We start from the raw sequence: 25609 nt of genomic DNA on the forward strand, positions 1-25609 counted from the left end.
GGTTGAGCATTGACCTGTGACCCAGGAAGTCAAGGTCCAATTCCTGGTCAGGGCACATGCCCAGGTTGAAGGCTCAATCTCCAGTGTGGGGCGTGCAGGAGGCAGCTGATCGATGATTCTCTCATCATTGATGTTTCTATCTCTCTCTCCCTTCTCTGAAATATAGATTTTTTTTTAAAAAAAAAGGTGCACAACAGAAAAATGAAAGCCATGTCTTGTGACCATAAAAGGAAGTTTCTTTTATTAAAAAAAGTAAAGTCTATTATTTCTCCCATACCTTGCCTATGATTTTCAATGACTATGGCAAAAACCATCAGAAGAGTAGAATACTATGAGAAAGAATGATTTAAGATTGGAAGGCTTGTAACATGCCCTAGGTCAGCAACCACGGGCTGACCTCAATTCTTTTTGTTGACTGATTCTTCTCCACAGTTAATATTTGAATGTTGGCATTTGTATTTAAAAATCAGTATATCTAAGAATTTGAGTTAACACCATACTTAAAAAGTACTCTTACTACACCATGGATTTATTTATTTTAATTTTTTATTAAAATTTTAGAGGAAGGGAGAGAGAGAGAGAGAGAGAGAGAGAGAGAGAGAGAGAGAGAGAGAGAGAGAAACATCGATCGGTTGCCTCCCGTTCATACCCCAAACAGGGATTGAACCCACAACTTGTGTATGTGGCCTGACCAGGAATCAAACCTGCACCTTTCAGTGTACGGGATGATGCTCCAACCAACAGAGCCACACCGGCCAGGGCTACACCATGGTTTTAAAACAATGTTTCTTATGAACCAACTCTTTAGACCCTTTAAATTATAGTAACTTAATAGTATATTTTAAGAAGTTTAAGATTTAGATTAAATCAAAATGATAAAAAGCTGATATCCCTGTTAACTTTTTGACTATACTCTCCAGTTCTCTGAAGGTCTATGATATATTACCTACACCAGGGCCTGTCATTGTTACGACATTTACTCCACTAAGAACACCCGATTACAGAAAGCAAAAGCCTCACTGAAACCAAATCTTCCTTCATACTAAACCACTAACACATATACCACTTTAGAAAGATAAGCACCTTTGAAAGAAGATAACCCTTTCAAAATTCATAAGCAACATATCTTCAGCAAAAGAATTCCATCAACAGGTCCTCCCACTTAATATCAAGAATAGAAGAAATTTGAGAAGAACTCCATAGTTAATAGCAGAAGTTATTTTTTTTAACCATGTAAAATAAGAGTAAATCACAAATAGAATATTTCAATCTCTTTTAGGACATAAAATAATGATGAAGTTAATATAACTTCTATTTTTAAATAGCATTTAAATGTAGATTATACCAGCTAGGAAGACAAGTAGGAAAAGTAAATTAAACCTATTTTAAAATCAATCTAAGCTGGAGTCTTTGTGCCCCTAAAGCTTTTTGGGGTATTTACCTCATCTTCCTGGAAAGTCAGTAAGCTGTAGAGAATGCCTGTGTCACCGACCTGAGCACCTCTGACCCCGCCAGGACGCCACCTCTCAGCCCTCTGGTGGCATCACTTTGGCAGTGGAGCCAGACAAGCTCCCAATATCCAGAAAGGGCAGGGGACCATCCCTCAGTTATGTCACACTCGGCCACCTCGAAAGCCACATCTATTGCAGAAGCCATCTCCAGTCATTGTGTGTCTGGGCGTGGTTTTAAAAATCATCTCATTTATGAAGCAGCAATGTTTCAGCCAGAAAGCATTTCTACAGTTGTGGTTATTGTTCAATGGCTGATTTTTTTTTTCATTTGAAAGTAAATTTAAATAATTTACTGTGGGATGTGGAGTATTCTGTGTCTACTGCTTCAAGACAATCACTTGCTTTGTTATTTCATTCAGTTCTGAATTAAAGCTAAGCTACTCACACAGTGTTCAATTTAAGCTTCTTTAATACTGATGAAAGGCATGTATAGTTCATATAAAACATACTTCGTGAACAGTAGCAGATGCTTCATATAAATTAACACTTTGATATACATGTCTTACGGTCTATGAGAAAAGAGAAAGAACAATATGTCGGTTTTGCTACATTTTAATAGTAGGTTTTTTGAGAGAATTTTTTAGGTCTTGTCAGCAACATCAAACAAAAGGTCCTGAGTCCAGCAGGGTACGGAGCGCTGCCCCTACCTCAGTTTACATGACGGGGAGGAAGTGTGGTTCTTGCCCCCTGAGGAGCTTACAGTCTGGGGGGCTGACAACTCACAGTCCAAGAGTTGAGTGAACAACGAAGTTATTTAAGGCAATTCCTCATCCCCTCCAGCTACTGTGGACGGAACCGTTTTGAAATTAATCTAATCAAGATGAGAAACCAGACTAAACCTGGCTGAGAATTCTTTCAGGCTCCTAAGTTTCCAACATCCATCTCAGTAAACAGAATTGACCCAATGGACAACTGAAAGATTAAATCTCTTGAAGTGCAAGGGCTGGGACAACTTAATTGTGGTTACTTATTTTAAAAAGCAAACCCACTGGACAGTATGACAGGTTATTACACTAGTTTACAAACAGGCCAAGTACTGCACCACATTCCCCGCGGGCCAGCACTGGTCATGGAAAGTAGTGACATGAAACATGTGGGCTCTACATCTCACCCACAGAAAGCCCACCCCGATTTAATGTTCTGTGTATCAAACAGGCGCCTCGTGTATACTATGAAAGTTTTATTTATGCCCCATTAAGTCAAAAATAATGTAAATAGTCAAATTATAACAAGCTAATGACCTGCATATTCCCATATGGATGAATGGTGATATATCTAAACAGGAAATAAATGGCAATCCTATCTACCTATGTAAAAAAAAATTAAAAAAAAAATAGAGTATCTCTAAATTTTGCATACTTGTCGCTGTAAGAGGTATGCAGGTTTCACAATCAGTTGTCAGAAAACCAGCAGTTGTTCCTGCAGTATCTCGTTAGCATCTGACTCAAATTATGTTTAGATTACATGATTTAGAAGACATTATTAACCCACCTAAACATTGGTAATTATTCTGAGATGGTTCCGCGCTAACCCTAGAATCACTATCAGAAAGAATAACAATGTGATATAGAAGAGCAAATCAACACGACTAAAAATATGCTCACTTTCTGAAACAATCTTGTCCTCTGGGGAAATCACAGCCACTACCTGGGAACACTCCCACATGGGTACCGATCTGGCCAAGGCACACTCTACGCAGGAGAAGGATGAGATCAGGTGAACTTAGGCCACCTTCCAGCAGCAGCCTAGAAATTTACTTCTGGGACAGCATCACTGGTCCAAACCCTCCAAAGCAGTTCCACACTATCCTACCCACATCAGCCCAAAGTTTGACATGAATTCAAAAAACCAAAAGAGCGCAGTGGAGCAGAAGGGAATAGACGTGTAAACTCTAGTACATTCTTATTGCTGTAGTAAGTTTGAAGATGAGCACATCCTACCCGCAACAGTGTTGTTCCAGGAAGCAGGGCAGTAGTGGTCAATTAGAAAGGAGAATCTTAACTGCACACTCAATAAAAAAGTAAAAACATGTTTCAAAACCTACAATAAGCCTGTATCCAAAGGAGTCTTACATGTCAGTGACGTGCTGGACATGGGTTCTGTGCTGCAGCTTTGCAGTGGGCTCCCTCTGGCCCGCTGGCCTGGCACGGCCTGCTTCCTGCCTGCTGAAGGGAGAGGATTCTACAGAGCTACGATGGTCCTAGTGAGTGGTAAAATTCACAGAAGTTCCAGGTTACTTGTGGCAGGGTCATTCCTTGTGCAAAGTTTGATGTAGATGAAGATAAAGTGGTTTCTTGGTCAATAATTGCAATTTCTTTCTTTTAAAATCAGTGGGTTTCTTGTATCTGTAACCACAATAGAAAAACCACCGTTTAAAATACTTTGATAATCGATCTATTTCAAGGTCACATACTAAGAAGAAATACTAGTCACCATTCCATTAGTACTGATTTCATACGCGCATCACTTACAGTTCTATTACAATGGGCCCAGGTTTAATCTCATCCATCTCCATGAAGGCGAAACACTTGGTACTGGTAAACCTTTTTTTAGGTTTGTAGTGTTTGAATTCAAAGAAGATAGCTGCACCTAAGGGATGGAAAAAGCATTAGCCAGGGACAGCACCATTCTCGTCAATACATTGTCATTGATCACCAGAAGCATATGAACAAGCAACTGGCATAATTTTATAAAGTAACCTTTGCTATACGGTCTGATGGTATGTCTGTAGCTGTCACTCCAAACTCTAGCAAAACTTCTGAGCCAGACTGATCGAAGAACAACCCGTGAAATGAGAATAGCCTAGGAAGATGAGCTGACATGCTGGTAAACGTGAAGAAAGTACAGCATATTCATTAGTATTAATATCAGTTCAAACTAGAGTCACTGTACATAACGAATTCAAAGCTGGGAAAAATGAATGGAGTCAACTTCTGAATACAGTTCTATTTTTAACACCCTGCGAGTCAAGTCGTCAAGAACACGGCCCAATAAAACAAACATAATCAAATAGCCCGTGAAACACCCCCCCTCACCCCACATCAGAAACATTTCTCAGAGCAATGGAGTTCCATGGAAAACAAAGTTTTGTTGTATTTTCCTGCAGAAGGCACACTTCACACCGACATTTCTTGGACATTATTTCTTAAGCACGTCCTACCTACTTATGCTGCTAACACAGCGATTCTCAAACTCTGGAGGGCCCAAGCATTTGCATCTCACCAGGAAGCTGCTCACACTCAGAGAATCACCCTCTACCAGGAGCGCTGCAGGACAAGTCTTTTATTTTTTTAAATATTTTTATTGATTTCAGAGAGGAAGGGAGACAAAATCATCAATGATGAGAGAGAATCATTGGTCAGCTGCCTCCTGCACGCCCCACACTGGAGATCGCCCCACAGTGGGGATGGAGCCCACAACCAGGACCCATGTCCTGACTGCAACCTCCTGGGGTTCATAGGTTGACAATCAACCACTGAGCCACACCAGCCGGGCAGGACCGTCCTTTAGGACACAGGGACAGCAGCACCCGATTTGAGAAGGAAAAGATCAAATCTTTTAGAGCAGCGGTCGCCAGCCACTGGTGGTCAGTGAGGTGTGAAAGGTTGGCGACCGCTGTGTTAGGGATGTGGCAACTGTTCCAGAGGCACATGTGTGTCTTTTTTTATTTTTTAATATATTTTATTGATTTTTTACAGAGAGGAAGGGAGAGGGATAGAGAGTCAGAAACATCAATGAGAGAGAAACATCGATCAGCTGCCTCCTGCATACTCCCCACCGGGGATGTGCCCGCAACCCAGGTACATGCCCTTGACCGTAATCGAACCTGGGATCTTTCAGTCCGCAGGCCGACGCTCTATCCACTGAGCCAAGCCGGTCAGGGCGGCACATGTGTGTTTTGTGCGATCCGCCCCCGGGGTTTGAACATTGCAAACACCACAACTGAATCTCCGGTGGTAAAGGGGCTCCGAAGTCTTCTATTCAGAGAACACTGGCATCCGGTGGACAAAGGCAAGAGAAACGTTTCCTCCCGAGAACCGTGCAACTTGGAAATGTGACTTCACCTTTTTAATCATTTGCTTGTGTCCTTTCCCATCCTCCTGCCAACTAATGCAAACGACAGGGTCTGTCTGCCCAATAGATTCCACTGGAAAAAGTGTTTCTTTCAGCTACTAGAGCCTTAATCTTCACGGAGCCCTGCTTCCGCAGCCCTTCCTATGAGAAAGCTTTCATTCTATTCTGTTGTTAAAGATGATAAGATTTTACTATGGAAGACTGCTTTATTATGTGTTATTTATTATACAACTAGATTCCCCACATTTAAATATAAATACGTATCTCATTCAATTCCATAAACACGATGTGACATTTACTTTTTCCAACGCTGCTAGGTCCACCAGGCCCACACACATGAACAAGAGGAGAACTCTGAGCACAAGGGGTCAGTTACTGACGATTACACACCTTTGGTTAATTTTTCAACATGCTTCTGGAGCTCAATGTCCACATTAAAGTGAACGTATGTATCTTCTTTTCGGGAAGCCACAGGAGTATCTTGCACAGGAGTTAAATCTATGCCGTTCAGATCTAGAGAGGAAAAGAGTTTCTGCTCAGCAGCCTTCAAATGCACAGACTCAAACACACAGGAACCCCCTGGATTCTGTTTCCTAGAGGCCGGCAGACCCCCAGCTAACGGGAGCTCCCACCTGGTGTGGGCGGCCACCTGAAGGAAGACCTGTGGTCTCCAGAGGTATGTGGAGGGAGCTGAGGAGCGAGGGGGGGACCTCAGGGACCAGCAGAGGAAGCCTTGCCATGACTGGGTACCTAAGGAAGCTTGGAAAGCACACAATGTGATCCTATAGTTCAGAGGTAAAGGAGCATTGTGTCTTCCCCAGGGAACAGGCCATTATGTTCCCGTGTGTAATAACTTTGGAATGTGAATAATATCCCTACTTCCCACCTGATCAAGTGCATGGCATGGGAGGGCCTGTGAACTGACCTCTAGCAGAATTCCCCTGTTCTATTCAAGTCGGAGGACCAATCAGACATGAAAGCTGCCAATGAAACCTCTCCATACGTGAATGCTTTTGCATGTATATAACATACATTCTGGTTCCATTTGCTGTAACATAACCTGATTTACAACAGCCAGATGGTGCACTATGTATGGAGCATGGTTTTAATTTCCTGGAGCCGGGAATCTTCCAGTTTAATCAAATTCAATGGGGACTCGCGTAAGGACTCCTCCGTGTTTTACTCCACAGACCCATCTTAAGGGACTTAAAACGATTTAGCACATTTAATTATTTCAGTTCCTAAAGATATTTACACAAAAACATATTTCAGTCCAAGGTGGATGCAAAGGTAGCATAATAGCTATCACGGTATCATGACATTGTGTGTTTTACCGTGTATATTCCCAAATGAGATATGCAGCTTTGCTAAGGGCCTATGAACAGTGCCGGGCACAAATGCTTTCCAGTCGACCTTGGACTTGATAACTACACATCAGGAGATAAGGCAGCACCGCACTAGTGCTGTGGATCATGGTTTCTCCAAGTCACAATTTTCCTCCGTGGCCGAGTTCCTTTTTCTTTTATTTGGTACTAATGAACCCACATGGGTCTGAAGTTATTTCTGCCATTGGTGAAAGCTCCCTCCAATTCATTGCAGTCCAGATCTGTTTCATTGATTTGCCTCAAACTGCAGATTAACTGTGGGTTGGATTAACTGTGTTGTCATTTCTGAATAACTGTATGACAACTTCATTCTCAATCACTCAGTCATTATTTTTAAAAGGCCACAGAGTGCTTTACAATAAAGTTCTGCATAAAATGCGTGGCGATGCAACAAAAGAACTCAACCGCTGTGGTTCCCCTCTTAAACCAAAGACAGAAAAAGTTGTTTTCAAGGCATCAATCATTGGATAGTTAAAAAACAAATTCTAAGACTAACCATGTCTAATAACCTTGGTAACATAGTTCAGGACAAGAAACACGCCACTTTTTAGCGTCCCCCGGGACTGCGTTCTGGGTGTGGATGTTTACGGATATGTCCTATTTCCCTTCTCCACGGATGATTCATCGACGCCCTGACTCTCGCCCACCTGGGCTCGGCTCTCCTGGACAGGAACGAGAGGGCCTCGCATGGAGGCACCAGGGGACCAGAGAGCATGGCTGTGCAAAGGGAACCACACACCCTTGGGAGGTGGGGGACATTTTTTAAACCTGTTTCCTGAAGGATGTCTTTGCCACGAAGACAGTGCATATGTCTAGGCAGCACCCTTGATGGAATTTTAAGAATAAAAGACATAGGGAAAAAAACCTCGAAAGCAAACATGAGTGTAAGTTATAATAGGAAAATGCTTTTAGTAAATCTCTCAGAAATGTTCGGAGAAGGAATGATGCCCTCTTCTCGGGGATCTGGCCTCACTGTAGAATGAATGAAAACTGAGCTGTCATAGACACGAGAGTCCCGCCGCCCCCACTTATCCCAATGAGAAACAACATTTTATAAAAGTCACCAGAGGGAAAACATGTAGGCACAGTTATTTACCCTTTACACTGACTGTGATATAGGGGTCAATGCACTGCCCGGCATCTTTCAGACCGATCTTCTCAATTCGGATCGTTAGTAACGTCATTCCTGGTTCTGACGGCAACCTCGGTAATAAAGTACCTGGTAACAGAGAAACAGCAATAAAAATGAGCTCCACTGGTAATTCCAGAGTCAATATTTTACGTCATTTGCTTTCCTACCCACCCCCACCCCCCAGGTCCAGGCGTAATGACCACAATGTGATTGATTAAACAAGTACCACGACAGTGCACAGAAAGAGTGAACAGAGCTAAACGAGACTGTTACTCTGGGAAAGGCCTGCTTGCAAGGTCAGGAACTTGGATTTGGGGAGGGTTCCCACAGCCCCTGATAGGAACAGCCACTGTGCCTAAGCTGTCCGGGCAAACAAGGCGGTCTCTGCTGAGTACCTGCTTTCCTCTGGGAGGAGGGATTTCGGCCAGTGCTCGGCAGAGGGTGGCTATGTGATCGGCCCCAGTACCAGCTCGGGCACCGAGTCCCCACTGTGCTGGCCGACAAAACACATCTCCGTGTGCTGCCCCCATTTGTCGCTGGGGGAGTTAATCACAACTCGACTCTACAGGGAGGACTCCCGGAAGCTCGCGCCTGGCTTCCCTACTTGCTCGCATACCTTTTCCCTTTGCTGGTTCTGTTCTTGTATTTTTCTCACTGCAATACATTACAGCTGTGAGTACAACTGTATGCTGAGTCCTCCTAGCGAATTACCAAACCTGAGGGTGGTCTTGGGACCCCGACACAGTAAGATACTTTCAGACCACACTTCCAAAATAGCTCCTGCCAATAACATGGCCATAAACGTTTGCTTCAGACTGACACGGGCTCTGGAGATGTCTTCCTCCCCACTAGCGAGAACCAAAATCAGTTCCAATCACCCTGACCTGGGATTAAGTTATGACTATTTTATTTTATTTCATTTTTTTTTTTTTTAGTTATGACTATTTTAAAACAAAGATACCCACCGGGAACTCTAGCAGGAAAGGAATCAGGAGACCCTGCTCCAGCACCACCCTCTTCCTCATCTTCTTCAAATTCCAAGTTCTCTTCTTCACCAGGTGCTAAAATTCTTCTACATGCAAAAGGACAGACATAGAATGAGTACAAAACCAAGTATTCCAGGGAAGCCTCCCAGCTGCTCACTTCCCAGGTAAGATGCTGAGATAAACAATGTTGACACAAATAGGTGTAAAATAAGAAAACAAATATGGGTGCGTATTTACTTTACCTTAAGGGGACAGGCTGAACGTCAAATGGGAATTCTTTGTTATAGGTAAGAATATTCTTTAGGACTAGAACAAAAAGAGAAAGGAACATGAATTCTTCTATGAATCAAATTTAAAATTTTACCACAAATGACTGTTTTTTAATCAATTTTCTCTGCAAAGTAATAATTTTTGAAAATGGCCAATCTTATCGTGTATTTGTCCGTGGACTTAGAGGTCTTAGCAAATGGAAATCTCCGTAGGATGCTCCAGCCACTGATAATTTCAAAGCTCTGTCAGCTCTCTAAGGAGAGGATAAGTTCCAGCGCCTCCAAGCCTCATGGAAAACAAACCCCCAAATAGTTCTGTGCACAAAGTTCCAGGTGAAACATGGGAACAGACAAATAATGCCTCCTTCCTGGAGCACGACATTCAGACTGACATCAAAGATGACCAATCAGAGGTAGATGAACATGTCTTAGTCTATGTCATTAGATTTCCCCTCAACTACATGAAACTGGTAAAGTTTGGTAAACCTGGTTATAATGTTCATTTATAAAGTTTACTGTATACACACATGTATTATACACATAAACATTATCATTTATGATAAAGGTTATTACATACATACATATACATAACATACATGCACACAAACATAAAGAATGACTTATCCTCAAGGGAAGTCTGAAACCACACGCTATGGCACCACCTCCTGGACTATGGCTGTGCTCAATGATTACATTCTGGCATGTAAACTTACAGAGAGGAGTTCTACTCTTCTGCCTACGTTGGAGAGGTGCTATAAGTATGTGCTTCATATCTAGCCTTATGGGTTTCCAGTAATTACCTGCAATTATATGAAGGTGAAGTAACGGCATTAACTGGGCAATCCAAAAAGTTCCCAGGACTTTACATTCATCTTATTCAGCCTAATTTTGGAGTCCTGCAGCTTAAAGCTAACATAGGTATGGCGTACTGTCATCTCAAAGAAGGAAATCCCAGTGCACAGACTGCAATTATATGACTTCAACAGGAGTGAGATGTATTTACCAGACTTCTTATAATATAGCACCCCTATTAAGTCCTTCAGTGAGAGAGAAATCTGAGACTTGTGTCTAGGTTCTCATTCATTCTCATTCTCTCTCTCTCCCTCCCTCCAACTCTCACCCTTATCCTTCCTCTCACTCTCTTCTTCTCAACAAATGTGCCTTGAATGTCCACAATGTCCCATGATGTGTGAGATATGGCAGTGATGAAGACAGAGGTTTCTTGCCCTCACATATGGATCATAGGCCACAGTGAGGACAAGCAGACAATAGATGAGCCAAGAGGTTAACAAGGTAACGTAAGATTGCGCTTAGCGTGATCAAGGCCGCAAACAGGAAGCCCGTGCAAGTGGAGGAGGAGAGAACGTCAGCTAAGGTGGCAAGGTAGGCCTTTCCCAACTGACTTGTTAGGAGACGTGAATGAGAGGAACCGTCTCTAAGCAGCTCTGAGACAAGGGCTTTCCAGGTATTAGAGAACAGGCGAGAGCAACAACAAAGGCTCTGAGGCAGGAACGAGTCTGACTTGTTCAAGGAATAGAACGGACTGTACAGCTGAATTGGTTAAACAAAGGGAAGTGGCAGAGATTTGAAATGTGATATGTTGATATTACTAAGGATTAACGTAAGAAAATTAAATGACTAGCACTTTCAAGATCTTAGTTTTAGTATATTTCAGACAGGATTATCGAGAGATTTCAAAACCTGAAGGAAAAATACATTAGCAAAATAAAGCAACCAAGTCCACATATTGAAAGGTATAGTCATTCATTAATTTTCCTTCGCCTACAGTCTTAGAAGAGGCAGAGGCTAGTTGGACTAAGTACACTTAACTTAAAATGTATCAAACACCAACTTGTAGGAAATGATTCTGATACAATTATTAACTCACAAGTACCTAGCTTTAATCAAATCAAAATTACAGAGCATATCCTACTGAGATACAATATGCACACTGATGTTCTTTTAGGAGGCAAGAGCAAATTAAAGTCATCTAAAAAGCTAGTAAGTACCAAGGAGGGAGAAGTCCACATGAAAAGAACTATATGAATTCAAAATATAACAGAATGAATCCCAATAACGCTATTTTTCCTTTCCATTCCTAATCTTAAAAAAAAAAGCAAACAAAAGTACAAGGAATAGAAGACTACTGCAGATTTTAGTCCAATCTTCTAATATGTGTGTCAATAAGCTCTCAGGAGCTTGAACTGGAGATAGTTAGGATTGATGTCGATATTCTAACGTTACCGGTATTAATATGGAGTGCAGTGGAGGAAACAGACTCTGGAGCCACTTAGAACCCTGGTCAATACCAAGTTCTGGAATAGTGTGGTGAAGGCTTGGGAGGGGTGGGTGTGAGGTGGACCAGGTGAATGGGGGAAAAACAAAAACAAAGGGGACCTCTGTAATACTTTCAACAATAAAGATTAAACAAAATTAAAAAAAAACAACCCAGTTCTGGCATTTATAAGCTGTAAGGTCATGGGCACGTGTCAGTTAGCAAACTGCAACTGAGTGGATATACCTGAATGCTATTAGGTAGCTGCTACTCTAACCACTGGTAACCATGGTCACCCATGAAAGATCCTTTCAGGCAATAGGAGAAATAATTGGACATGTTTAGAGGGAGAGATAATAAAGACCTAAGGATAAACAGTTTACAGTCATCCTACATATCTATTTGATTTTAAAGTTTTATTTGGAAACAAACTGGGGGAAAAAAACATCAAACAAACAAAAATGTAATGGAAAATAGTGACTAAATAAGGAGCCAAAGTCCTAATTATGCTTATCATTGAAAAATTGATTATAATTTTCTTTAGAAACATTATATAACCATTAAATAACCATTAAAGCTACCAATGTGCTTTTCTTAAAACAATAGTATATATAGCCAGTCACTAAAGACCATATATTATATGATTCCACTTATAAGCAATATCCACACAGGCAAATCTAGAGACAGAAATTAAACTAGTGGCTGGGAATTGGGGAGTTGGGCGAAATGGGTGGATGCTACTGGGTACAAAATTTTTTTCTGGGGTGATGAAAGCACCCTAATATTGACTATGGTGGTATTCAATACTTGTGCCTTTGCTTAGACTGCAAACATTTTCTCTAAGAGACCATTCATTTGAACCAGCAAAAAAAGCTTTATTTAGCAGCATCCTAACCACCAAAACATTTGAAGAAATTGTTTACTTCAAAAGAGCTTTCAAGAAGGAAAAGAAAATGAGGACAATAAAAAAAAATATTTTTTAGAGCAGCTCAAACAGCTGGACTGTAGCTTTGGATGTCATGGTATAAATGGACACCAATGACTATAATTTTAAATTCTCCAGTAGGCATGACTACAAATGCTTACCAAAGTAACTGTAGTCTTGTTACCGTGATTAAAACAAAATAAAGGCTAAAACATATAGGTGAGGCAATTACTAGGGATGTGCCTGCAACCCAGGTACATGCCCTTGACTGGAATCGAACCCGGGACCCTTCAGTCCGCAGGCCGATTTGGTTGATTTTTCTTTGTTAAATGGCATTTATTTATTTTTTAAAAATATATTTTATTGACTTTTTACAGAGGAAGGGTTGCAAATATCAAAAAATTTCTATATGTGACACGGCACCAGAGTTAAGTTAGGGTTTTTCAAAATGCTGGCACGCCGAGCTCAAAAGGTTCGCCATCACTGTTCTAAATGAAGGTAAACCAAATAAAAATTACTATAAATACAATAAGAATTATAAAAGCATAAAAAATCACACAGGACAAGATATTAACAGAAATAAATCAACTAAGCATTTATGCTAAATAATCTTTTTAAAAAATATATATTTTATTGATCTTTTACAGAGAGGAAGGGAGAGGGACAGAGAGTTAGAAACATGGATGAGAGAGAAACATCGATCAGCGGCCTCCTGTACACCCCGCACTGGGGATGTGCCCGCAACCAAGGCACACGCCCCTGACCGGAATCGAACCTGGGACCCTTCAGTCCACAGGCCGGCGCTCTAGCCACTGAGCCAAACCAGTCAGGGCTGTGTTAAATAATCTTAATATATCTAATGGATATTTTTTGAAACAAGTATCACTGAAAAACTTACTTGGTTCTAGCTTCTTCAGGTCCTCCAGTTTAAATTCTTCTTGGGACTGTGTGGACTGAATTCAAAATATGCATATTACAGCTTTTTATTATAAAGATTTCATTATACCCGATGTCTTTTAAGTGGCAAGAACTAAATAGTCCCAAAGTAGCCAAAATAAATGAATCTATTTCTTGCTTTCAAAGTAGAAAATGACAAGTCTGAAGCGGATTTTTGTTTGTTGTTGTATTTTGGGAACATTCAGACTAATAATAACAGAAAAAAAAATTAAAGTTATATCTTTTAGTTCTAGTGTATAAAAAAATGAACTAAATATTTTCATATGAGCTTAACTCATGAATTCCTATTGCTATAAAACCCTCCTGAGACAATATTGCTCTTAGTAGGCATGCCTAATGTTTCATTAGAATAGTTCATAATAATTTCTTTTCCTTAACTTTGCAGACCTAACAGTTGGTGGTTTCCTTATATCAGAAAGAGGGGCAAAAACCTATTTACCTGTAAAGCTGCACTTCGTAATTCCAAGCATGTTGCAATTTTGCCTATGGTTTTCTGTAGAAAAAAGAAAAAGCTATAAATACCAAATATTATAACCATTAACTAGTAGTTGTCAAAATCACCAGTTAATTTTTATTGATAAGGGATGTATAATTTCTAAAAATAAGTTAAATTCTCTTTCTTTTTAGCATCTTGCAGATTCTAAAGAAGAGAAACAGGCAGCAAAGGGCTGGGATGAGGGAGACCTAATGTGCCACAACCAATGTTAAATTAAGTTTACTTTGACGACAGCTTTATGAAATGATTTAAAGGGCAATGAAAAGGACCTCCAACCTGTTCCCTCCAAACTCTGCCTTCTCTTTTTCTCCATAAAGCCTGAAATTCATTAAAAGATTTAAAAGTAAAAGTATCTGAAAGTTAGCATGATATAATTTAATTTTGACTAAGTCCAATCATGACTTACATAATTAAATACATAGGCACTACTAAGCAAAATTAATACCTGTGATGAAGGGTGGCAAGTTTCACAGTCAGGTCTGTTTTATATAATATGAGCTATAAAATGGATATTAAGTGACAGGGCATAGTCCTTGACCTTAATAAGCTCAGCTTCTATGGTATAAGATAAGACATGTACAGGATCACTGTGATCTAAAGAAGAGACACATGATTCTGTAAGATTCAGCAGAGTAAGCCACTGTATGTTCTGAAGAAATGGGACAAGACCACATGCTCCAGTGACTGGGAGGATTTTTAAAACTAAAAAGCTTAGATTGTCATGATTCATTTGTCCCCAACTAAATGGAAGTGTGCCGAAACCGGTTTGGCTCAGTGGATAGAGCGTCGGCCTGCAGACTGAAAGGTCCCAGGTTCGATTCCGGTCAAGGGCATGTACCTTGGTTGCGGGCACATCCCCGGTGGGAGATGTGCAGGAGGCGGCTGATTGATGTTTCTCTCTCATCGATGTTTCTAACTCTCTATCTCTCTCCCTTCTTCTCTTTAAAAAATCAATAAAATATATTTATAAAAAAAATAAAAAAAAATAAAAAAAAATGGAAGTGTGGGGTGTGTGTGTGTATGTGTGTGTGTGTGTGTGTGTGTGTGTGTGTTGGGGATGGGGGCGTCATTCTGAAGGGGACCTTCAATGACTAGCTGAGGAATCTGTCATTACTTTAGCAGTAAGTTACACCGAAGGTTTCTGAACACAGAATGACAATCGGATTTGCCCTTTAAGAAGAAAGTTGTGACAACAGAATCCATAGGATGAAGTAGAAAAGGTAAAAGACTAAAGGTAAGATCAGTCGGGTTATTTCAAGTATCCAAGTAAATGGTAATAAACAAGAACATGAATGACTAGGGTGGCTATGAAAAGGAGGACACCCACAGAAGAAATATCTGTAAGAGCAGGCAGCCAAATTATGCCCATCTATACTTTCAAGTTCTCCCAAAAAAGACAATTCTTAAGTTTTTATTAGAAATCAATCTAGACCATAAAAGTGAAGTATCTTTGTACAATATTTACAGTGCCTTCACAATGAACTATTCTGCAAACAAATGACATGTTTTTCTAAATGTATAAATGTTCGTTGAATATGGCAGTTTTCTCTTTTGTCAGATTTCTCTGCAAGATAATGAGGAGCAAAGAGGAGTGACAAGTATCATCCTGGCCCCGGTGCTTAGGTTAGTGTGTATTATTGCAATTATTATATCAATAATAAAAGCTGGCACAGCAACTCACAAAATAAACCACTACCAAGCAAGATGTGACTCTTGGCTAATGCACAAGTAACCATATTTAATTACCTCCACAATCTAAACATTCCTTTTAATCCTAACATAAGAGTTTAGAAAATACCCAATTTCATTCTGAAAATTTACATTTAAAGATTCCATTTAAATATGTTAAGCGCAAAAGGATTCAAGACAGATTTATATAACATCTCAAAAAGCTTTTTTTTAATAAAGACATTTTTAAATATATTTTATTGATTTTTACAGAGAGGAAGGGAGAGAGATAGAGAGTTAGAAACATCGATAAGAGAGAAACATGGATCAGCTGCCTCCTGCACACCCCCTACTGGGGATGTGCCCGCAACCAAGGTACATGCTCTTGACGGGAATCGAACCTGGGACCTTTCAGTCCGCAGGTCGACGCTCTATCCAATGAGCCAAACCGGTTAGGACTCAAATAGCTTTTGGATAGAAATCAGTGAGTCTTTTCTAAATAAAATCTAATCATTGTTATTCAAATATACCACTCAACTCTGACAAAACTAATAAATAATGTTAAATATAAATATAATAATATAGGAGCAGTAATTAATGGCTAACAATTATAGAGCACTTACTGGCAAGCTCTCCTAAGTGATTTATAAGCTTTAATTCATTTAATCCTCACTATAATTCTATCAGCTAGAGACAGTCATTTTATAGATGTGAAAATTAAACAGAGGTTAAGTAAGTTGCCCTGCACATCAAATTTTTTCTATACAAAATATAAAAAAGCAATACATTTATTTTAATACCATTTGACCATACTTTCTGTTCTTTCAAAAATGTTCTTCTAAAAAGGGTTTTGTCTGTATTAAGTGAGATATATCAATGAGCAAGTCTTAAAAATATTACTTAACTCCTTTTCCTTCTTTACTCTAAAATCCATTTGATTTGATACTTTTAACTTTTAAAGTAAAATGCAGTTTAACAACTATGAGTCCACTAATAAACCTATTTTAAAATGAACATTTCTTCAAGTTAAGCAGAAGCAACAGCTTTTCAGCCGGAATCTACTGAACTATGGCAAAATACCAATAGGCATTATTCATAACTATTTTAAGGGACCACACCCAACATCAGTATTAAAAAACGAGTGAAACACTATCATTTTCAGATGTAACAATGACTTTTAAAACATGTTGGATTTATTGGTGTCAAAATCAAGTGCTTGCTACTGTAATTGTTTCACCTTTCCTAGAAACAAATGGACACAAAATGACTGACAAGCACAGACCACTTGTGCCAGAGTAAGTACTGACTAGTAACTAATGTGCATTGAGGGTAAGTGAAGTTTAAATTTAGAAACATTTAAATTATCAGCCTTCATTCAAATTAATTGCTCATGCCTGAGATGATATAGAAATGGTAATGTCCTCATTTTCAGAATATTGGCTATTTTAGTTGATTGTTGCTAGGGAAATTGACAACTCCAAAAAGAGCAGTTACAAAGAAAAAGATGGAATAAAAACTAGACAATTAAAGAGCTACATTAATTTTGCTAAAATGTAGTCAATTTAAATAGGTTTTAAAAATACACATAGTGGAAGTAGTATAGTCTCAATCCAGATTTAATTTTTTAGACTTAAACAGCTAGTCATCTATTCTCTAGCTAGAGGGAGGCTGAGAAGGAAGAGAGGTGCGAGGCAGTAGAAAGGGGATGCCTATAAAATATAATACAAGCATTAGTGCTAGAATTCTCATTATCACCAAATTTGATTCAAAACAGGAAAAGACTTTCTAAGCATCATGAGACATGATGTTCTATTCTGCCCAGAAACTTACATGAGGAAATCTACGACACCAAAGTAGGGAACTTAATGGAATGAAAGCTTTTGGCAGCGATTCTTTGGCTATTAAACCCAGTTGTTACTATGACAAAACTATTGGGAATAGAAAGCCAAGTCAACTAATCATGAGGGAGGATCAAATAAGAATCACAAATTTTCTTACTTTCCACCGGAAGTCTTTGTGGATATTATGATTAGAAAATCCCTATGAATATTCTATCACCAATTAGTAAAGTTTTGAGGGATCAGTAGTTCTGTTTTAGAGTGCTTTGGACTTAAAATAAATACTGTAGAGATGTATATAAGTTATGCTCTCAAAAATTAGGATTTCTCTTACCTTAAAATAATAATCATATATGAATAAATATCAATAACCTAAGATTAATAATGAAGCATTTATTCATTAAATATTTTTGAAAGCTTCCTGTGCACTAAAAGGTTGTCAGTTCAATTCCCGGTCAGGGCACATGTCTGGGTTTTGGGCTTGATCCACAGTAGGGAGTGCACAGGAGACAGGGGATTGATGTTTTGCTCTCACATCAATGTTTCTTTCCCTCCCTCTCCCTTTCTCTCTCTCTAAAAGTCAATTTAAAAAAAGGGAAAATAAAAATAAAATATGGCGATCATTTAATTCTCAATACTGTGAAACCAGCTGATCACTTCCTAATCAATTCCTAAATAGTTTTCACAAATGCTATAGAGGTGATAAAGCATATAGTCTTTGTTCCTTTCCTTAAGCAAACCAATCATTTCCTTGATGGTAATTATTTTCCAGGGCTCAAATCCTAAATATGCTAAATCTTTGTGGGTATCAATAATTATTAAGAAAAAGAGAACAGTACACTTTTAAATTGTAGCAATGTATTTTTTCTTTTTCAACACAAAAAAAGTACATTAGATAATGTAGATCCTAAATATTTTAAAAATGCAAATATACTATCTTGTGTAAGAAATATGGCTAATCAAAATCTTTGGGTTTTTTTCCTTTCCAAACTCCTACAAATAACACTCAAATGAAAACAAGGCCTAAGGACCAAAATAAATTTGTTTCAGCTTTCTTAAAAAGTCTACCAAAAAAATCACTCCCACTCCCACTCTTTGCACACAAAAAGAATTCAAGCAAATTAAGTCACCATAGTTTTCACAATGTGTTTTCTTAAGAGATGAAAAAAAACACTGACACAACTCTTTTTTTCTTTATCAATGAGATTAAAATTTGATTTTACATTAGATACGCTGAGCCAGGAAAAAATGGGAATTGTTTCTTCCCATTTCATCTCACTCTTTAAAGTAAAGCTTCTTAAAGCATCCTATTTTTCATCATCTCTAACAGTAAAAGGAATTAACACGACACATTAAAATTTTAATTCAAGGAGAAAGCACCAATGAAACATTTTGCAATCTTATGCATTTATTTTGCCAACAGAATCTTATCCGAAACTATTGAACTAATTTTTTTCAGTGGTGACTTTTTTTGGGGGAGTATCTGTTTTGTTTTGAAAGGAGGTAGAGAAGTTAAGAAAGCTCACAGTTAAAAATAAGATACAATTACTCATAATCAAACTCCAGTTTATGGACTTCCCTCCCAACCAATGTGTGGATGATCTCCACTAAAGATAAACAAAGTCTAAATGGCTAAGTAAAGAAATTCATGAAGTAAGAAATTCACTAAGTGGCAAATCACGTGGTATCTCTACGTGATCACAATGTTCAGTAAAGCATAATCAGTATCATTCTTTGTATAACAGTTTTGTTTTTTGTTTTTGCCTAATGGAATCAAAAGACGGAACCCTGTTCATTTGGAATCTGACATATCTGGCAATTATTTTATGATACCTTTTGTTCTTCTGTGAATTCAGAATTATTGTGTTGAGCTTGGGCCTCTTTTTGTAGATGTCTTGCTAATCTGTAAGAAGAAAAACATATATATTCTTTAGAATTGAAGGAAAGCAAAGTATCTCAAAAGTGCAACAACGTGAAGCAACTTCAATCTTTTATTCTTAAAAATATTTTATTTACTTATTTATACATTTTTAGAGAGAGAGGAAGGGAAGGGGAGAGAGAGAAACCTTTATGTGAGAGTGAAACATCAATTGGCTACCTCCTGCATGCCCCCTACTGGGGCTCGAGCCTGCAACAGGGGCATGTGCCCTAACCAGGAATTGAACCAGCAACCATTTGGTGCATGGGATGCTGCCCAACCAATTAAGCCACACTGGCCAGGGCACAATTTCAATATTTTAAAAAACAGACAGTGAAGTACAATAATCTATGTTCTGGTTTCCAAGTATAAATCTACATTATCTTTCGAATCAAACTCTTTATACAATGACGATGAAAATACGATATACTTTTCAGAGCATTTCACTGGGACACATTTGAGCTCTAGACAGTAAAAACAGAATCTTAGAGCTGGAAAGAATCTCAAGTGGCATCTAATCTAACTTTCTTTAGCATGCATACATTTCTTCTGTAACAAGCCAATAAGCAGTTGTCCAGGTTCTGCTTAAAACTTCCAGTGAGCACCAATAACAGTACCAACCAGAGACACTTCACCCGTCTATTGTAAATTTGCTGGTAAGATGAGTCCACATTACAGCCATGCCAAAGTGGTAATACCCAACCAAATGATACTTTTGAAAACATTTTTCATGGAAAATAAAGAAAACTCCACCAGTCAGCCATGAAAATCATTGTCTGCCCAATTATCATCAAAATTAAAAATAGCAGCTAGGCCTTGGGTGAATTCTCAAGGATGGAGCTGTGCTACCAGTACAGCTCAACAGTGAAGATCCAAAGCGATTTCTGAGGCAGCAAAAACACAGGATTGACTTTTAACAACTAAAGAATCAAAAGACAAATAACTCAACTGAAAAATTGGGCAAAGAATTTGAACAGACTTTTCTCCAAAGAAGATACAAACATGACCCATAAGCACATGAATATCGATCTTACCATTAGTCACTAGGGAAATACAAATCAAAACCATAATGAGATACCACATCACACCCACGAGGATGGGTATAATTTTTAAAAAGAGAGAAAACAAATAACAGTGTAGGCAAGGATGTGGAGAAATTAGAACCCTCATATATTGCTGGTAGGATGGTACAGTCACTGTAGAAATCACTTTGGTAATTCCTCAAAAAGTTAAGCACAGAGCTACATGTAACCCAGCAATTTCAAAATCTTGGGTATATTCCCAAAGACTGAAAACATATATTCACACAAAAAACCTGTACACGAATGCTTACAGCATCAGTATTATGCATAACATCCCCAAAGTGGAAATACCCCAGATGTCCACCCATTGATGAATGGGGTAAACAAAAAAGAGTATATCCATTCAATGGAATATTATTTGGCATTAAGAAGAATGAAGTAGTGATACATGCCACAACATGGATGAACCTCAAAAACATTATGCTAAATCAAAGAAGCCACAGAGATCACATATCACATGACTCAATTTACATGAAATGTCCAGATAAGACAAATCTTTAGAGACAGAATATAGATGAGCAGTTGCCTGGGGTTTGGGTAGGAATATAAAGTGACTGCAAATGGGCACAAGGGGTCTTTTCGGGGTGATGACGATGTTATAAACTTTATTGTAGTGATGGTTACCCACCTTGGTAAATTTACTAAAAATTCATTGAATTGCTTATGTAAAATGAGTGAACTCGTGGTATAGAAATTAAACCTCAATAGTTATTCTAAACTTTTTAAAAACCTAGGCAAATATATTTTCTAAATCCATAAATGATTGTACCATTTGAAGGCAAAGTAAGACATGATTGTGTCCCTTGAGGGAAAATCCACATGCTTTTGGATATCAGACAAGCAAGGTGCAAGAGTTGCCGTTCTGTTAGTAGAGGTGAGAAATCTATCAAATATTTTTCTCTAGAGAATAAACTCACCTTTCAATGCTTCCTACAGATAAATCAGGACTATTCTCAAAGGGGAGTTTTAATTATACTTTAAACACATGAACAAGTAGTTGACTGACAGCAATCTGTGACAGAAATCAGTGCTTCTCAAACTGTCTATAGTGAAGGACCCGTTCTTTCTCCCAAATCTGTTCCAGACTAATCCTATGCAATAAAAGCGTAGTATGCAAATTGTCCCCTCAACCGGGAGTTCAACCAGGGGGCAGGGCCGGCCGGGGGAAGGGAGGGAGGCCCCGGCCAGCAGCAGCAGCAGCTAGGGATCCTACCAGTGCACAAATTTCGTGCACTGAGCCTCTAGTACTTCTATAAAATAAAAATGATCATGCAGATGTTAAATTGCTATAGTTTCTAAATCTTAAATCTCAATTCCTTTATTTATCTCATTGCAGACCAGCACCGACCTGTGGACCACACCTGAGTAGCACTGATGTAAGAAATAGTAAAGGTGATTAACAACAGGTATTATTCAGTCTTCAAACTCACCCATTCACTTTAACAAATATTTTACTGAGCATCCACGTGCGAGGCTAAGACCTCAGATTTGGTTTGTGAAATATCTGATTCTGAGCAAGAGACTCTATTCCACTCTACCCTAAGTTAGGGATTTGCCATATAATTTGTTTAAATCTTCCAACAGTATTTTTGCATCAACTCCAATGTTCCCACAGCATACTACTAAATCCATCCATTCAACAGAATACGAAAATTATCTAATATCTGCCTAAGCAATTATTTGTGATAGCCTAGCACTACTCTGGACACTCGTATAGCTTGGATATCCTGCCCTCAAAGAGCTTACATTCAGGTGGGGAGAGGGACTACACCAAACAAATATATAAAGTATAATATATTTTAGATGGTGCCAATTGCAATGGAAACATTTAAGTAGGATTGGTGGGGTAGAATGTTCAAGACTGAGTAGAGGGGGTGGGGGTGGACAGAAAAAGTGTTCCAGAAAAAAGTACAAAAGCCGTAAACCAGAATCTTCAGGAAACAGCGAGCAATGTGGTAGCACTTTTCATGCTTCTGTAATAGCAATACCCAATTCACTCTGAAATCCTCCAATTAGTCAATTTGATGGTGGAAATCAAATCATACTGGTCTTTATTCCCCTAGCTCTCAATTGTTGAATGATGAAATTGTTTACGCTACAGTATCTCACATTATGGTAATACTAAACATGATCATCCTTTCCCTGAGCACCCCCCTCCCATAAATTCACTCCTGTATGGAGCATGACCTTAAAGACATTGCTGCCGCCTTGGCCAGTTTGGCTCAGTGGATGGAGCATCGACCTGCACACTGAGGGGTCCCGGGTTCGATTCCGGTCAAGGGCATATGCCTGGGTTGTGGGCTCGATCCCCAGCGGAGGGTGTGCAGGAAGCCGCCGATTAATGATTCTCTTTCAGCATTGATGTTTCTATCTCTCTCTCCCTCTCCCCTCCTCTCTGAAATCAATAAAAATATATTAAAAATATAAAAAAAATAAAGACATTGCTGCCTACCCCGTGAGAAATGCCAATTATCCTAGACTCTCCCTCCTTCTTCACTCTCAATATCCGGTCAGTGACTACAGCCTGTCAATTCTTTTTTACATCATTTAGTAGTCCCCAAATGGTCTTTTCTGCAGCCTTTCCTCACAGATAATTAAAATAAAAAAGACAATGTGCCTTCCTTTTTGAATATATGAATTTTAAATTCAACCTCATTTTATTTTTTTTCCTGATTGACTTTTTAAAATCTTTATTGTTGACAGTATTCCATAGACCTCCTTTTCTTCCCATTGACCCCTTCTAGCCTCCCCCACCCTAGGCCTTCACCACCCTACGGTCTGTGTCCATGGGTTATGCATATATGCATACAAGTTCTTTGGTTGATCTCTTCCCACTCATCCATCCACCCTCCCCCGCCTTTCCTCTGAGATTCCGGAGTTTGGTCCATGCTTCTGTCTCTGGATCTATTTTGTTCAAATGAATGAGATCATGTGACACTTGTCTTTCTCTGACTGGTGTATGTCACTTAGCATGATGCTCTCCAGGTCCCTCCATGCTGTCTCAAAGGGTAAGAGATCCTTCTTTTTTCACGGCTGCATAGTATTCCATGGGGTCAATGTCCCACAGCTTTTCTATCCACTCGTCTCCTGATGGGCACTTGGGCTGTTTCCAGATCTCAGCTATTGTAAATTGCGCTGCTTTGACCATTTCAACCTCATTTTATACGTAGCCTCGTTTTTACACATCTACAAAATTGAAACCAATCATCACACTGGCAGTTTTTAAAATGAGAACTGTTCTGAATGATGAAGTTAAAACGTTGGTACGGAGGTCCAACAACAGATTTGGATGTGCCTGTTCCTCAGGGCTAGCTAACAGCTTGCATACCCAACTTTCCTTTGTAAGTTCAATTGGACATGGTACTCTCCACGCTCCACTGTGAGCTCCGCTGCTAAATGCCAACAGCTGTGGGGTCCCACCACCTCACAGCGAGAGGCAGCTTTCCACTTCAGGGTCCGCAATCCTGGCCAACACTCAGCATGAGGACCCACATCGGTGCTCACTGCCTAACCGGCGAGAGTATGGAAGGGCATGTTCTTTGGTAATGAAGAAAATCTCATTTCCCAAGTTACACGCACGACACATCTCAGACAAAGTGTCTTAAATACTATGGAGCAGAGCAGACGGGATTGGGAATTTTTGCAAAACCTCAGATTTCAGCGGTACAGTATTGTGACCCTGGGTAGTCTGCTTAACGCCAGCTTCTGTTTCCTCTTTTTGTAAAATGAGAATAATACGCTCACCGAGTAGTTGCAAGAGCAAGTGATATCAAGTGAAAGTGCAAATCCAATGATATGCATGGCAGAACCGCCCAGAGCAGGGCTGTTTTCTGGGCCTTTTGCAACTACAGGCAATTCAAAGTCAGTAAGATGGGGTAGGACAGTGGTCGGCAAACCGCGGCTCGAGAGCCACATGCGGCTCTTTGGCCCCTTGAGTGTGGCTCTTCCACAAAATACCACGTGCAGGCACACGTACAGTGCTATTCAAACTTCGTGGCCCATGAGCAGAAGTCAGTTTTCAGAAAGGAGGTAGACGAAACAAGTATACAAGACGAGTGTGGATGGGGAGTTGGAAGGGGTCGACCTCAGCGAATGTACCTCAATCAGATTGAGGATGTTTTTAGCAAAGGCCAGCTTAGGAGTCCCCTAATTAAGTTCATAACAATGTACCTACCTATATAGTTTAAGTTTAACAAATTTGGCTCTCAAAAGAAATTTCAATCGTTGTACTGTTGATATTTGGTTGTTGACTAATGAGTTTGCCGACCACTGGGGTAGAAGAACATCTACACGTCCCACTGCATGGTCACATAAAAACACAAATAACTATTTAGAGAAAGGACAAAGAATTTAGCTCCTCCAAGTACCAACTGTATATCCTTCCCAGAAGACTGGGGGGGGGGGGGGGGATTTTACACACACATGGTTTTTCATATTCCCTGCAGCCTCAAAACAATAACTTGCTTTAACCCAAGAAGTGACTTAATGGCAACCGTTTGCAATGGCATTTTAGCAGCCAGTTATTTCCAGGGAAATGTGTAAGAATCTAATCAAAGTTTTATATGTACGTAAATCTTGTAATAAAAAAAATAAAAAACTCTTACTTTTTTGGGGGGGAAGGGGGGAAACTAGAAAGGGAAAGAAATCAAAGAAACTGGTCCACACACGCACCCGGCGGCTATACATTACACACAGGAAAAGGAGGAGGGGCCCGCGAGGGAGCGGCGGCTCCCGTGCGTGGTCTATTAATTCACATTTTTGCTCTCTTTTCTGTTCACATCCTGCGCGGGCTCCACCCAAAGCACCCGCGCGAGGGGGTGGGTGGGTGGGACCCACACGCTGCTGAGCATATAACAGTCCCAGAAACCGAAACGGAACCGAGGTGGACGGGGAAAACAGGGCTCCGCAGAACGATGGGCGGAGAAGGGGCGCGCGAGGGGGGAACACCCTGGTGGGGGCCGGGGAGGCACCTCTGGCCTCGCCGCTTTCCCGGGGGCGCCCCCCCCCCCCGAACTTCTCCTCTTCAATCGCCACCAGTTAGTCCTCTTCCAAGTTCCTGCACCCGGGGGGAAAGGGGGGGGGGGGGGGGGGGG

At 39.8% G+C, this 25609-nt stretch overlaps 1 protein-coding gene across 1 annotated transcript; it reads right to left on the reverse strand.

Annotated features, from left to right (window-relative positions):
• Nucleotides 1-1902: 1902 nt before the first annotated feature.
• Nucleotides 1903-22729, reverse strand: AIDA (axin interactor, dorsalization associated). Its single transcript, XM_006103703.2, has 11 exons — nt 22704-22729; nt 19350-19419; nt 13954-14007; nt 13456-13510; nt 10071-10157; nt 9331-9394; nt 9068-9174; nt 8067-8189; nt 5976-6098; nt 3983-4100; nt 1903-3856 (listed from the first exon to the last, which is right to left on the reverse strand). Exons 1-11 carry the CDS (start codon nt 22712-22714, stop codon nt 3760-3762), a joined length of 909 nt encoding a protein of 302 aa, XP_006103765.2. The 5' UTR covers nt 22715-22729; the 3' UTR covers nt 1903-3759.
• Between the last annotated feature and the right edge of the window lie 2880 nt (nt 22730-25609).

The sequence above is a fragment of the Myotis lucifugus genome, unplaced genomic scaffold, assembly GCF_000147115.1.
Source record: "Myotis lucifugus unplaced genomic scaffold, Myoluc2.0 scaffold_500, whole genome shotgun sequence".
NCBI lineage: Eukaryota > Metazoa > Chordata > Mammalia > Chiroptera > Vespertilionidae > Myotis > Myotis lucifugus.